Source organism: Plectropomus leopardus, chromosome 21 (genome assembly GCF_026936395.1).
Source record: "Plectropomus leopardus strain MGB_pleo_1.0 chromosome 21, ASM2693639v1, whole genome shotgun sequence".
Lineage (NCBI taxonomy): Eukaryota > Metazoa > Chordata > Actinopteri > Perciformes > Serranidae > Plectropomus > Plectropomus leopardus.
Window position 1 is genome coordinate 1418876 of NC_142196.1, and position 16546 is coordinate 1435421.

Consider the following 16546-nt stretch of genomic DNA (forward strand, 5'->3'; position numbering starts at 1 on the left):
TCTCTGATCATTTTTACCGACTGAGAGAGAGAGAGAGAGAGAGAGAGAGAGAGAGAGAGAGAGAGAGAGAGAGAAAGAGAGAGTTGACTCACTGAGGTAGAAGAAGTTTCCAGGCAGGGAGTTCTGGTTCAGATTGTTATAGGTGAGGTCCAACACTTCCAGAGCTGGCAAAGAACCAAATCCTCTGGGAAGGCCACATAGACGGTTCATACTGTGCACAAAAAGACACACGCATGCAGAATAAACATTAAGCAAACAAATGTAGCACTGAAAATAAAAGTCATTAAAGCTTTTTTAAGCTTACAGCCAAAATTTTAGGACAAAGTGACACTTTCTTGAAGTGAATGAAGTATCTCATATCAAAATGTTGCCTTTAAATGAATGTAGTTAGGATTATGACACAAGATGGAACCATTTTTATTAGCATAAGGGTCTTTAAATCCAAAAAGGTTCATTTTAGCCTACCAGATAACATTAAATAGCTGTTCTTTGTGTCACATGGTGTTGGTGGTGGTGTTGTGACCTCCCTTCTTTATCCAGGTTGGTTCTTCCACCTGAGCATTCGAAAGACAACTCCCCCTGGCAGCAGGAAACTCTTGAGGGGTTTCCGGCCACTTGACCTCCATCAGATGGCAGCCCGCCCCACCCCCACCACCGGACACCTGACTCTCATCAAGCGGCCGGACACCCGACCCCGAGTTGTCTTTCCACCGCTCAGGTGGAAGAACCAACCTGGATAAAGACTGGAGGTCACAACAACACCACGTGACACTTCTAAGGAAGACTGCAGACACAGCAGTCCAAACTGTTGAGGCAGGAAAGCAACACTAGCCATAAAAAAGAACAGCTATCTAACATAATGGTCTTTTGATTAAAATAATATCCCAATTTAGTGACAATGCATCTGACTTATTTCTTATCTTCCTGCTGTTTTTTAATATTGACAAAACAATAGTGAAACCCAACAGCTAATGGAGTATGTTTCACTCATTCAAATAAAGCAGTGTGCAGTCTCCATACCGTCACTAGCAATGCGACTGTCCTGTCAACAGTACAATATTTCAAGGCATTTGAAAGGGACAGTGTAACAATTGAGACAATAATGCAGTGAGTTCATGATGCCAGGACTGGTCCTTTTAAACTGGCCTTAGACTTAAATTCACTGCTACTGTCTTTCCTGCTCTTTAAGCGAATATGTAAGATTCCCCTTCAGTCAAACACATCTTTGACTTGTTGTTCCATCATTTGGATGTCTTCACAGTGCAGAATATATTATGCAGAGTTTGAGTTTGATAAAAGTAGGTTAGGTGAGGCTCCTAGTTGTGACATCACAACTTGCGCAGCAAACACGAGAGCAAACCCTCTTTAACCCCAGTGAAAATGATGATTTTTAAAGACTAAATGCTAACAAATATAGATTAAAATAAACATTAAAAAAACATGACTTTTGGAAATTATAATATTTATCTTTTTTTAAATAAATTTGGAGCTTTGGACTTTAAATCACTCTAGAGTTATTGGAAATGTTTAGATCACACGAGTCATAAAGCCACCAGTGGTATCTAACTCAACAAATAATATCATACTAATAAATACTAAATGCCAGGATAAAACAGGGAGAATAGAGATTTACTGAAAATGTAATAAAGCCTGAAAATGTAATAAAATGTCCACTTAACATGATTGACAATGTAATAAAACACGAAAATGTAATAATTCAACCAATAATGTAATAAAATGTCCTTGCTGATATTCTAATCTTTTTTTTATCATCAGTGTAAAATATAATTATCAGCAAATTATTTTTTTTAACCAATGATGCAATACCTTATTGTATATGAATAATGTAACACCGTAATAAATTACTGAGAATTTGTTCCAAAGAAAAAAAAAACTAATTGTAGGACTCTAGACTTAAAATGGCCTAGTATTACATTACCCCTTCAAAAATCGGTTTTGGGGAAAAAAGACCCACCCAAAAATGTAATAAATGTTTAATAATGTAATAAGGTATTACACAATCACTTTAAGAAAAAAACAAAAAAACTTACATTATCAGTCAGAATATCTGATTGTATTATTGGTCAGGTTATTACATTCCTTGGTGTTATTACATTTTTGATTGAGTTAAGGACATATTTTATTACATTTTTAGATGTGATTACTTTTTCAGGAAACTGTTACACTATGGCGTGCTACAATTGTAATTATATAAAATATAACTGTAAATCAATGGATTAAATCATGATAATTGCAATTATCAGATAGGATAATCAATTACATAAACCATCTAAAATGTTCAGCCACAGTCCTACAGCTTGATGTTGTCTATCCTGACTTGTGTTTATGTTCTTGTCCTCAGAGGTTCAGGTTTATGCTGTTTGTTTGCTGCTTGTCCTTGTGGACTAACCATCACTCACATCCAAATAAGAAGGAAGCAGCCCAGAGGCCTGGATAGACAGATTAGCACACAGGAAGGATTTGATGATGTAAGAGACATAAGCTGAATTTATGCACATATATGCCCGAGTGTTTGTGTGCACAATCAGCTGACAGGTCACAGGGACGGCTATTCTATTTCAATTCTATTACGTGTGTTTGACAAATGAGATTAAGCACTGGTAAACACACACACACACACAGAAAAATAAACAGCCTCTGAAAAGTGAATGCACAGCCTGAATAGCAGTGTGAGGCTTACACTATCCAGATGATGTTTGTCTGTGGATCAATACACACCAAGGCTCCCCTCCTAATCCTCCTGTCACTGACACCCTGCCTGTGTAAGCCTGCACTCATATCTCAACACACACAGAGCATTTCTAGACAACAGGTGAGGAACTGAACCTCCCTCGACAGTTGGTTACTGGTTCCTGCAGAGGGAGATGAACGGTTTAAGCTGAGTTTTAAGAATCGAACTGCAGTCTAACTTAACCTCCAGTTAGACCACAGCTTAAATAACCCCGTCATTTGGCTGCTGTTTCATCAAACAGCCCTTTGGAGGTCCAAAATAACTTCTGTAACCAGTCTGAGGAGGAACAGTCTGAGGTTTCACTGTGGGGAGACTGCAGAGATGGGAGAGAGAATCTGGAGGAGTGTGTGTGTGTGTGTGTGTGTGTGTGTGTGTGTGTGTAGGTGTGTGTGTGTGAGTGTGTGTGTTATATTGGCATTGTAAACAGTTTCCGAAATTAACTTTTTGACTTGTCAGCATAAACGGCTGGTTGATGAAAAAATTCATCAACCAAGCATATTTTTTACTGGTAAACTTTTCAAATTTCACATGTACACTTTTTTCAGTACATTTGATTGAGATAATAAGTTGTTATGTTGAATACAGACTTAAATAAGAGGCCAGACGAAAATCTTAAGGAAAATAATTTCAATACACTGAAGAGCTCATCACCACAGCTTCAGCATGTGAATAATTTCACTCTGGTAAGCAGTGATGCAATGTTTATGTATAGGGCTTTTATTGTGAAAGGTAATAATGGAAAAAGTAGTACTAATGCGCTGTTGCTGATAACGTGGGGGGCAAATAAGAGTTCGCCATTTTGATTCAAATGGCGGGGCCTCTGTTTTTTTATTTCCTAACCTACATAAGAATAGGTGCAGTGAGTGCTGGATACAGTCAGGTTTCACTGCACTGTGTGTGTGTGTGTGTGTGTGTGTGTGTGTGTGTGTGTGCAGGAGCAGTTTTGGAGCAGCAGAACAGAGCGCCCTCAGTAGTGTCTCAGCATTGTTTTTAACTACATGACTATTTTGATACAATCCTTTGACCACCAACGTGGCTGATAGCTTTCAAAGATTTATTTGCAGAATGGAAAATCTACCTATGTTTGGCTCTTGGCTGTTAATTTTGTTCTCTGACTGTGTAACAGAGTCAAAAAGGGAATTTATTATTAAGTTGTTTCCAGTTAATATTTGAGGGTTTTTTTAAATTTAAATATTATGTTAAGTATTTTTAAATTTTATCTCAATATTTCATTTATTATTTTAATCTTCCTGTGGAAATTATCCTTTTTGTACTTCATGGCTTCTGTACCTCCTGGGTTTCTATGGCTCCTCCCCTCCGTCCCGCGCAGTGCTTTTCTGCATCACAAAGCGAAAGTTCATGGAAAAATGCTCCTGCATTCTTTGATTATTTATGTTGAAAATGGAGTCATTTAAAATATAAAAAATCTTGGTCTACATTGTTAACTGTAGTTAATATGACCTTACATGGGGATTTTGTGCTGTTCTGGATGGTAAAATGTCAGTTTTTTATGTTTGCATGTAACTGTTTGGGCGTGATTTGTAATTAGTTGCACCCCCAGATGTCACATGACTAATGTGGAATAGAGGTAAATTTTCCACTTTATTCATGCGTAAAATCTGTTTTGGAGCTGAGGTGCAGAAAGTGGACCAGAAGGCATTTTATGTGTCAGTTTTTGACTTCTGCAGGCATGTTATTTAATTAATTAATGTTGTAATTTCTTTTGTATGTCATCGCCCTACATGTGTACCTTTCAGCCTTGTCCACCAGGTGTCACTGTTTGTCCTTTGAAAATGCTGTTTTCGTGGATTTTGGCAAATTGTAATTGCATTTCAGTGTAAATTTCAGGGTTTTTTTTAGCTAATTTTTGTAGCACTTTGTAAATAATTTGGTAAATAATTTGTATATTTGGTCAAATTACATATTGGATCACATCTATATGCACTGTTAATGGAAATATGACCTCACACGGTTCTGTTCTGCAAAGTTGAGGGAGGTGAGGTGCAGACAGTGAGACGAGAAGGTAATTTATGTGTCATCTTCTGCAGACCTAAATAAATGCTGGAAACCAATCTTGTGTCGGCTTTCTTCTATGCCCTAACCACATTCTTTACAACTGCACTTATCTGCAAACCTTAAATATGTTTTTTTTCTATGTGTCATCAGCATTTCTAGAGTGATGTAGTTTGTGAGAGAAATGTCTGCCAAGTGGCAGCCCACTGCGGACCACTGTATGAGACCACAAATAACAAAACCTTTACACCGTTGTGTTTCCACTGGGCAACGTGCCACCAAGAGACGACTAGACAACGCTGCATTTCCTGCAGGGAGAGTGCCCCCAAAAGCAAGCATTTTAAGCCAAAAATGATCTTTTCTGAACCATAACCAAGTGTTTTTTTTGCTCAAACATAACCGCAGTGTTGTTGAAACGTATAGAAATGAAAAGTTTCAGTGCATTCCCTACATACTTACCTACAAGGGTTATATACAAGTTAAAATGCCAACATGTATTCTTGATTGAGTTGGTGTGTGTTAATGAAGGAAACAGGAGGATGATCAGACAGGAGACAAGCCTGGCCTCAGGGTAGCAGCAAATAAAAGAGACAACTTACCTGACTGTTGTACTCTTCCAGCGTGTGTGTGTGTGTGTGTGTGTGTGTGTGTGTGTGCGTGTATGCCTACCCGAGGTTGAGGTGTTTGAGTTTCTGCAGACTGCTGATCTGAGTTGGCAGCTCTTCAATCTGGTTGTTGAACATGTTAAGGACCTCCAGGTTCTTTAGCTCAGAGATGTTAGCAGGCACCGCTGGAAACACACACACACAGGAGAAAAATGACAAACACATCTGACACACATACACACAAGTATGTTTTCAAGATGTTTTTAGCTCTTCCAAAGAGTGAGGTTCACACTCATCAACAGCCCCAATCCTTGACAGCGGGCTTATCATCATTAGCTGCGGGGCTCTGACACGCCTCACGTCATGAATAAGTCCACTGGCGGCCGTGTCGGCGCTGCCTCTACATGTTGACATTTGAACAGCAGATATTACAGTTTCTCTCTCCTCGTCCATATGCAGTTTTATTCCCCCCCGGTCTGCGGCCACGCTGGCGGACATGGATCAATTGGCTGATAACAAAGAGCAGCAAGTTTATTGGATTATGGGACTGATCAATGGAAGAGGGGAGAGATGGGAGCAGTGAGAGGAAGAGGAGGAGAGTAAACGGAGCACACCCTGACCTGAATGCTGCCAGGAGAATGAGTGCTGGAGAGGTGAGGACTGGGCATACTGATACTATATCAGTGTGTGTGTGTGTGTGTGTGTGTGTGTGTGACTTCCATTTTGAGTTTGTCTCCATCTTAGACTGCTTGAGCCAGAAGTGACCATATGTGGGTAAGAGGGTGGAGCTATGGATGGATCTGACTCATCAGACCCTTTTACTCTGCCTCTTCAAGGTCCTGAATGGGGGGACAGCGTTGCCTCAACTTTGAGCCAGTGCTGCAACAACTTCAGTGCGAGAGGAACAGCCGGCAGGATGGGATCATGGATGGCACGGTTGTGATGTTTTGACGTGTTATGTGATTTAAAAGCAGCCGATAGCAGTTAGCAGCTAACTCAAAGAAGGAGAACAGCCGAGGTACATAGGCAGGTTTCCATTAACTCTCAAATTGAGCAAACTGAAATTGCAAATATAAAATATACATATCGCTTTGTGATATCAGCAAAAAAATCAACATGTTGGCTGATACCCATATTTCACTTTAAAGCCAAATTCTGTTGATACCTACGATGTGCCAGTGTTATCCATCCATCCACCCATTTATCCATTTTCTACCGCTTATCTGGGGCCGGGTCAGAGGGAAACCAGGCGGAGCAGAGTAATCCAGAGGTCCCTCTACTAAGCAACACTTTTTACTCCTCCTGGGAAACCCTGAGGCGTTCCCAGACCAGATGAGATATGTAATGCCCAGAACACCTCTAATGGGAGGTGCCCAGAAGGCATCCTGATCAGTTGCCTGAACCACTTCAACTGGCCCCTTTCAACCCAAAGGAGCAGTGGCTCTACTCTGAGCTCCCTCCAGATGTCTGAGCTCCTCACACTTTCTCTAAGCCTGAGCCCAGACACCCTACAGAGGAAACTCATTTCAGCCGTTTGTATCCACAATCTCATTCTTTTGGGCACTATCTAGAGGTCATGACCATAGATGAGGGTTGGGATATAGATGGACCAGTAAATCAAGACCTTTGCCTTTTGGCTCAGTTTCCTCTTCACCACAACAGTCCGGCAAACAGCCGTTTCACGTCATACTCTCTGCTCCTCTCACTGCAGACTCACTGTCACCATCACCGGCGCCACATACACGTTTGCTCTCTCTGCACACGCTGTCTGGATCCAAAATGAGACACCAAAGTTTCAAAACAACCAGAGAGGCAGCGCACTGGGACTCGCTTGTTTTCAACCTGTGCCGAAACTTCTCTTTGCACTTCAGTGTGAAGGGCAGAGCACTGGGAAAGGGTGCGCTTGATTTACAAAATAAAAGACAAATCGGGAGCAACATTGTTAAACTCATCATGATCCACAAAATCATTTTATCTCGATTACCTTGTTTTGAAAATCAAGGGAAGCCAAACTTGTATTTGAATCAAAATTAAAATTCGATTAATTGCACAGCCCTAATGCACAGTTAAGTGGAGCTATGGTTATAGCTCAATCAGGCCATTTAATTGGAGTAGGGTTCTTATCCCAGTTTACAAGCAATGGAGTAGAATCCATTAATGAAGTCTGTTCAACTCCTCCACTGCCGGTGGAGATATGCTCCCTTTCAGCTAGTTGCTATAAACCTATATTATTTATATAGTCTATGATATCGACCAAATGAAAATCATAACTGCTTATTATATTATGTTACATGAACGTGTTACGTTCATTTAATCAAACAGTGCTGAGCAAACTCTTCAGAATATTTTAACTGCTATACCTTGCCGTAAGACAGCCATTACCGACGGGGATTTGAAGCCGTTATATCAAAACCACCAAAATTTACTACACTACATGGTGGAGCTGCTGCTGTACAGCTGCTCCATCAGCTGTTGTGGAAGGTTAAGAAGAGACTATATTCAAATATATTGTATACTTAAACTGATACTGATTTTTTTAGGTGGCTAAAATATGAAAATATTTAATTTTTTGAATAAATATAAAATACTGCCTTTCCAAGTTGTATATCTCTAACCTAAGCCAAAATTAAAATCACAAGTCCCTCCTCAGTGCTTACATTTTTTTAAAAAATGTCTGCCCCTTTTACAGCACCTCTTCTGCCCTCACAAGTGACAACAGTCCCTATTTATGAAAAACCAAGGGAGGCTAACGTGGTGACTACGAGCACGCACAGAACACCTAGTCCTGTTAAAGTCCGACTGAGGTGTTTACATGACTCAAATTCCAGTTGCATTATCTGCGTGTGTTAGTCTGAATTTGAGAAATTCGATTGGGTCCGATTTTAGTCAGACTAACATGTTCACATGTATTTTTAAAAGTCTAGTTTAAGATGGACTAACACAATAATTCCACTTTTTTCGAGCATTATGTAAACACACTGACCAGCTTCAAGACAAGTGAACTTGGAGGTGCTGAAATGTAAACTCATTTCCAGGTTTTTGGACTCATCTCTTTCTGGGGGCTTGCTCTTAGAGCCAGAATCAAGTGGCCCACAGAGGAACTGCAAGTTTTTGTCACTTCTGTATTGGCCTTGTTTCTCAGGCCTGGAAGCTGTTGTTTGAGTGGAACAGGGACACTAAAGCGCTGCAGGCTAGATCACAGTGCCGATGCTCACAGTCCTACAGCCCACAGATAGATGGTCTGTGGTGTGTCGGAGGATTAGTAAAGACTCTGTCTGGTTATAAAGGTCCCGCTGGTTCACTGAGGATGTGAGAAATCAATTTCTTTTAGCTGTCCTCTCCCTCTGTGGGCCACTGACCACAGCTCAATCAATGCAACACCACAACCTCCTGTCCAGGTGGACAAACCTGCTGTATTTATAAGGTCCTCCGCGCAATATATGGTATTGATTTCCATATGGGCTCCGTGGCCCCGTGGCTGTTAGTGTGACCTGGGGAGCTGCTGGATTTTCAGGCTGCATTTTGGTGTGTTTGAGGAGGAAAACCCCTGCAGCCCTGCGTGAGGACAATAACAGGACAGCTGAGATTTACCGTTGGTGTATGATGGGAAATGGTCACCTGCACTGTGATGATGTCACTATAACTCTTGACCACCTTCATACAGCAGCAACATCCTGTCTGACACAGAGCAGCTGTGTTTGTAGGATCACCATAGAAGAAGGAAGAGACAGAAAAACACTGGCTGCTGGCAGACTGGGACAGCAGAGTTACCTCGTGCTGCTGGAGTTACGGAGCATACCTTGAGAGCGCCTGCAGGTGGCTAACTACGCCAATTATGTTATCCCCATTTCTGTCTGATCTGAGCTATAAATAACCCAGCAGTGTGAGATGTGTGTAATCTTTCAATCTTCAGCAGCAGATGAGAAAACACAGCAGAAGGTGAGCATGTCGCATGCTTTCTTAACGACAGATTAATTGATCACCGATAAACTGTTATCATGCAAGAAATTGCTAGTTACAAGAAAATGACCTGAAATTTAGGTAAAAATAAAAGGTAAAACCAAAAAAAGGGGTAACAAAACAGAAACACAAAAAAATGGAAATATCTGGATGAAATAGTTAGTAATAATTTAAATTGTAATTATAATAAATATCACTGTCTCGACATTTTCCCTATTTTTTAAAAAAGTTATTAACTTCTAAAAATGTCTCCCTCTATCTCAATCTTAGCAACAATCAAACAAAAAAACTATATTTCAGGTCATTTTCACCTTTTCCTAATTTCTTGCAGTTTGTGGGACATCTCTTGCCATGTTGCGCAGTGTCTTTTTACCTATGTTTTCAAAGAAAATCAAAGCAAAATGCTCAGGTTTTAAAGGTTAAAATGTAAGTGAAAGCTGTCTGAGCGCAGTACAAGTAAACTGATGTTTCAAGGTTTCAAAGGGTTAACAGACTTTTAATGTTCGCATTAACAAAACAGAGGCTGAAGTCAGAGTGGAGAGGAAAACAAGAGAACTGGCCTCTCACTCTGTAGTTACTGAACCAGTTTATATTTTTTAAACTGATAAGCATCTCTTATGTGTACCAGTGGTTCACATTCATACTTTACTACAAACTTTACTTTCAGAAAATAAGGTAAGCACAGGAGGATAGTCTGTTAGAGTTAAAAAGAACCACACTGACACTAAGATTTTAAAAATAGAATATCAAAAAAAATAAATAATAATAATAATAATAATAATAATAATAATAATAATAATAATAATAATAATAATAATATTATAAGCCTTTAAATTTAACATTAAATTTGCACAGACATCATATTAACACACAACCCAAAGCTGATTTGGTTATTTAGGTTTGTAAATGTTTAGCAGTGAAAACATGAGACAGTGTGAGTATGTTTATCGGTCTGTGCTGACATCTGCTGGTGCAAAACACTATTACATCACTTCCATCAAATTATTTTATGATATTAAATGTAATCAAGTACTGAAAGTAAAAGTAAATGCTGGTAATAAAAAAACAAGCGGATAGGATTTTGAGAATTATGTCATCAGTTTTTTTGTATTATATGCCACCTTAATAATGGAGCCTATCACACACAAAGATAAACAAGGTCTTTTTCATCAAGGATCTAAAGACCAATTTTCAGTTTTTCCTTCCCTCCCATTTCTTTATTCATCTATCCCTCCCTTCCTCCCTCCTTCCCTCTTTTGTAGCAGGTAACTTAAATGCTTTGGGCAAATGTAGTGGAGTACAAGAATCCATTTTATTCAGTAAATGTAGTGGAGTAAAAGTGGAAGATGACAGAAATATGAAAACTCGAGTAAAGCACAGATACTTCCAAAAATTACTTATGTACTGTAGTAAAGTATTATTACTTTGTTACAATACACCACTGATCAGCTTTTGATAAGGATGTCCACTCAACATGTCCATTCTTCCTGTTCCACAGGGAAAAGAAAATTGAGACAGAAGCACACGAGCTGTCATTTGAACAAAATTAGCAATAAACTGTGACTTTAGTTCAACGTTGCGACTCAGGTGTAAATAATTTGTGATACCATGAAGTTATATTATAAAGGGATGTTCTGCCGATATCCTTCAGATCGGAGGCAACAAGTCCTGGTTGGACACTGACGCATGAATGGGGATCACCACAGGCACAAATTTTAAGAAAAGCAAGCACATCCAGAGGATGGACAAAGTGGGCTGGACAAGAGATCACACAAAAGACAGACAAATCGAATCACTACACTAGACTACTCGCCCATAATGCTGACCTGAATTACCAGCAAGGTAACAGCAGGTGGTCCAGGGGGGCTCTGTTGTGTGGCTGCACTGTCACAGCCTCCAGCAGGAGTCAGCACCAGCCTCAACATATTCAGCAGCAGCAGACCTCTGCTGTTACAGAACATCCAACTCCACAGAGATACACAGTCTCTCCCAAATATGACCGCCTGCTATCACGTGACCCAAGCTCCAAATGACGACACCTCATATAGATCATTTCAGTGAAAAAGACAGTAGATGCATTCAAAGAGTCATTCAACATGGCCTGGTTAACGTCCCCTTGCCATCAGAAGTGTCTTTCCAATTGTCTGAAAAACTGAAGAGTACTTTATGAGATGGACCCTCAAACATCATTCCCACTGAACAAAAAACACACTGACGCCTGCTGACATCTAGCTTTTTAATGCAATGAGAATGCGTATGATCTGCATTCACACCTGGGTCAAATGACTGCAGTAGACACAGGTTTTTATCACCTACGACCCCAATCAGCATAGATGGGAGCACAACACCCGCATGAACGCCCTGATTTCAGCTCCTTAACCAACAAAATGCAATGACGTGCCGCCAAATGCAGCTAAAAGCTGCAAAAGCTCATAAGTGTACCACTGATCTTAGATTATTTTGGTTCAAGGACAACACGGTCAACTTCACCGTCTGTGTGTTCAGCTGAGGTCAATTTAACTTGTTAAACAACAGAAGCAACTGTACCCAAAACTACAGTTAAATTGTTCCACAATCAGAAACCATAGATTACCAGAACCATCCAGGATGCCATAAACGCACACTGCAGCCAGTCAGGAAACGGGGACTGTTACAAAGCAGCAGCCTACAATGTAAGAAGACTCAGGCCAAACGAGAACAGCCCTACTGAAAACGGATAAGTCTTTCCTTCTCCTTCAAAAAAAATAATAAAATATGCGTTTATGATAACATTGTGCGAATGATACTTATGTACAGGGCTCTGCAAAAACTGAAAGCTCTGTAGTGTGCATAGCAGGTCAGTAGCTGGCAGTGTTACTTTGTAATGACGCACCACAGAAGAACACCATGCACATGAACAAAGCACGGCCGTGACGTCACCGTTCTCACAGGATCCTTGCACTGCAAATTTATACAGTGACAAAAGGGGTTGAGTTTTCAAAAGATTAAATCTGAAACCTGGTTTCAGGCCCCAAAAATGCTGTTGTCATGTAAAGTAAAGGCCAAACTGCAACAAAAGTTTAACATTTCATGAAGAACTGTTGCCCTGTAAACAGCGCCTCAAAGAAGGACTACATCACAGAGCACAGAATGAAGGAGCTGATGGGATCACATTTCACTGGAGTTGTATCTTTTTTTTTTTTATCTTTTTTTGACTAATGATTTATTGATAGATATTTTTTGGCTACTTGTACTGCTCAGTAAAGTCAATATTAAGCCTTGAGCAATTATTACACAGTTGCCTGATTGAGATTATTTGAGTTGGCCACGACCACTCTGATGTTTTACTCTTCATGTCTTTTTGTCCCGTTATTGTATTCATTCTGCAGCATAAGTGCCAGATTTGGAGGCTGACATTTATTTACATCTCAAAAGTCACATCATCATCCCACATTTCCTGTCTGATGTGAAACATGGCGTCCCCCCTCCACAGAGCAATGTCCCCGCTGTAAGACAGGCTGAGCAGGTGAGAGAAACTTACTTGTGAGCTTGTTGTGGCTGAGGACCAGCTGAGTGATGTTGGACAGAGTGACTGAAACGACACGACACATCAAGTCAGCACAGCACTGTGACTAACTCACCACTTTGTTTACTCATGTATCTTACTCTTACATCAGATTTCTATAAGGACAGCAATGAATAAAATACCAGTAGTCAAATTATTTTTTTTGAGTAAAATGACTGAAGTTAACAACAGGATTCATTGTGTATGTAATGACATCATTAAAAAACCTATTACAATAGCAACATATCATATACCTGCATAGAAAAAATATATTCTTGGTATACTTTATGTTTAAGTTTGCCTCTCAGTCCTGCAGAACGGAGTCATACCTGCAGGAGAGACTAAAGATAGCTTGTAACCTGAAAAAAAGCCTATATGAGCTGGAAACAAACACATTAATCTACCAGAACAATGGTAGATTAATGTGTGTGCAGTTTCACACTGATTCTTTGAGTATTTCGGCATGATGTAGTTACTGAGTCCTCAAACCCAGGAATGAGTTAGCATTTTAGCACACCCCAGTCCCTCATCTCAAGTGGGTTTTTTTGTTTTTGGTCAGAAGGCTGAAATAAGGTCTGTGGTTAACAGAAGGTGATGAGACTTTCACGTTTTGTTATATGACAGAAAATTCATCAGTAAATACCCCACATGTAATGCACTAGCATCTTAACCCACATGCAGGCCACTTTTTCCTGGTCTTGGAGGATATCCAGCTGGTCTGGTCTGTCCCCTGCCTCCTTTAGTATTTTATTTAGCCTGGGAATAAGCGTGTCTGTTGCTTCTGTGCAGGTCTATTGCTGTTATTTTTGCTATGTATGACTTTCATAAAGTTGGTATGAGTATGTTTACGGTGATTTTGTCATTGTGTGCTGGTATCCTGCAAACCAATTTCCCCACTGGGACAAATTAAGTATCTACCTACCTATCTATCTATCTATCTATCTATCTATCTATCTATCTATCCATCCATTACTTGTGAACTGTAAAGCTTTAATGTGTATTAAAAAAGGTGATTGCTCACATGTGGCTAAATGAGTCTACAGAACATCATCACGCTGAGCCGCACCGAACGATGGCAACATTAAGTCATAAGATCATAGTGTGTAGTGTAGTTGTGCTTGTTTTCTTTGTAAAGCATCTTTGAATATCAAGAGAAGCGCTTTAAAAGTCCAATGTATTATTATTTTTATTATTATTATCATTAGTTTGTTAATAGCCAAACATTAGCTTTTGACCTCTGGTGACTGCTTTTAGGCCTCAAAAATCTTTTAGTGGTGTTCAATAATGAAGATTGTCTGGCTAAACAAAACATGTAGGTATCATAAACGTTTGTTTACTTAGTTTATTTTCTGCAACAATCAAAAATCCAATGTAAAATTCCCATAGGCTTATGGTTGAGGAAACCAGTGCGACGCTAACTTCTGTGAGGGTCTGAGGACAGAGGGATGTCGTATGCTGTAAAGATCTCTGAGGCAGTTTGTGATTTGTGATAATGGGCTTCATGAATAAAATTGACTTGATTGACTTGTGTTGGCCTACAACAAAACATCATCCCTGCAGCACTCAATTACCAAACGTTTTGGGGGAAATTTGTTAAATTTGACCCGGAGCAGCTGTGGCTTAGGTGCAGAGCGGAGTGGGTCGTCCTTCAATGAGAAGGTTGGTAGTTCGATCCCTGGCTCCTCCAGTCAACATGTCGACTTATCCTTGGGCAAGATACTGAACCCCAAATTGCTCCCGATGTTGCATCATCAGAGTGTGAGTGCGTGTGAATGGTTGCTGAGTAGCAGGTGGCCCCTGTTATGGCAGCCTTGGCCACCAGCATGTGAATGTGTGTGTAAACGGTTGAATGTGGCATGTAGTGTGAAAGCGGAGAGAAGTGGTTGGAAGACTTGAAAAGCAGTGCAGTCCATTTATCATTTTAGTATACATGTATGATTGTGTGCATGTGTGTATACAAGCGTTTATGTATATATATATATATATATATATATATATATATATATATATATATATATATATATACAACATAACACAGAACATAAGTGGTGTGTCATGATTTTAACATATTTGTTTATTTGTCATGTTTTAGTTCCATAAATTGATCTTTAAAGTACCTCATCCATAAATCCTTTAAGACTAATCAGTCATCTAAACGTGGAGAAGTCTGGAAGCACTGATGAGGATCATCCCTGCACATTTTAACCATACACCTGAACTAGCTGATATTCAGGTTTTTAACCATTTTAACATGGTACCACATACATGTAGGATTTTTTAGACATATCAGCCATATGTGTGTTCCCACTGTTAGACTGGTGTTCTCTGCAAGTGGCCCACACTGCGAGCTGCTGGAAACAAGTCTCATTCTTTCTATGTTTTCTTTGTATTTTTACTCATAGTGTGATGGTTAGCAGCAGGATAACGGTTAGACTCAAGGTTTTTTTTGGTTTGGGTTTTTCTCTCCCCTTACACCGCAGACGGGAGGCTGCAGTGACGTCATCACCGCTCCGGTTATCGGCTCCGTTCAGACTCATATTTGTCACGTAGCCGCAGCTGAAGCCTGAGCAAACCTCACCGAGCTTTATATAGCAGGGCTTTAACAGTTGTGTGGTGAGACAGAAGACATGTCTTACACAGTCCCGGGATGTCCAGCATGTTTGAAATGCCTCTGTCGCACATCTCCACCTCGGGGACGTTCTTGTCCCGACTCTCCTCCACTATCTTCTTCAAAGACTTGGACATGTTTGTACCTGGAGACATCCATACAGAAAGTAACAGCGTGTCAGTTAGCTAGAAAAGTCGTCTTTAGTGGTTACACGGTAACGGTCTATGAGACAAGCTAACAACAAACACACGCACACAAACACATGGTAAGAGACAGGACAAAGTGACGGAGCTATGCCAACGCCACCGGAGACACTTACCGGTACCGTGCCAAAATGTTGGGAATGAAAAAGTGGAGTATTTAAGCTTTTAAATTCCTGAGAGACACTTCGCGTCGAGCTGACACCCTACAGGAAGTTTATGTTGTTAGCCACTCTTCCATAATAGGATACTTCCTGTTCCTCGATGTGTTGAGCCACACCTCCGTGTCAAAATAAGAGCTCCCAAAACCAGCAGGCTGCGGCATTACACTGAGACACAGCTGAATCAGGGAGCTCAACTCTCTCACGTTGTTCAGGACAAGTAAACATCATCATGACATATATGTATATAATAATGATATATATGCATACATATAGATATGCATTTATCAAAATAAAAATGTGTCAATCAAACTACAATGTAGATTGTAAATGTTTCTTGTTAATTAACTTTATAATATTCTTAGATTTATCCTCTCAACTCTCTCTCTCTCTCATCCTCTGATGAGGCCTCTGTTTGTTTTTTTCTTTCAGGAAACGTATCATTCTCTCAGTGTATGACAGAAATATTAATCAGATATATGTGTTTACCTTCTTTTATACCATCATGCTTTAGCAATTTCTTTGTATGTCTTTGTACAGATTCATTCATGTAATACTAGACAGGTGGATCAGCTTCATCTTCAGATTTACAAAACAAAACACAGTCAGTATTCCTTCAGATATAATCACGGTGTACACATGTGGAATGATAAAGTAAGCCTACATGTTATCAAGAGCTTATAAATATATATTATATTTTTGT

General features: G+C 39.9%; 1 protein-coding gene across 1 annotated transcript in view; it reads right to left on the minus strand.

Annotated features, from left to right (window-relative positions):
• rsu1 (Ras suppressor protein 1) overlaps positions 1-15958 on the minus strand; it is a 56875-nt gene extending 40917 nt beyond the window's left edge. The window contains exons 1-5 of the mRNA XM_042510622.2: positions 15802-15958; positions 15511-15627; positions 12851-12901; positions 5435-5555; positions 93-211 (exon numbers count right to left, since the gene is read on the minus strand). Coding sequence (XP_042366556.1) covers positions 93-211; positions 5435-5555; positions 12851-12901; positions 15511-15619 — 400 coding nt within the window. The 5' untranslated portion in view covers positions 15620-15627; positions 15802-15958. The remainder of the gene's footprint in view (positions 1-92; positions 212-5434; positions 5556-12850; positions 12902-15510; positions 15628-15801) is intronic.
• Between the last annotated feature and the right edge of the window lie 588 nt (positions 15959-16546).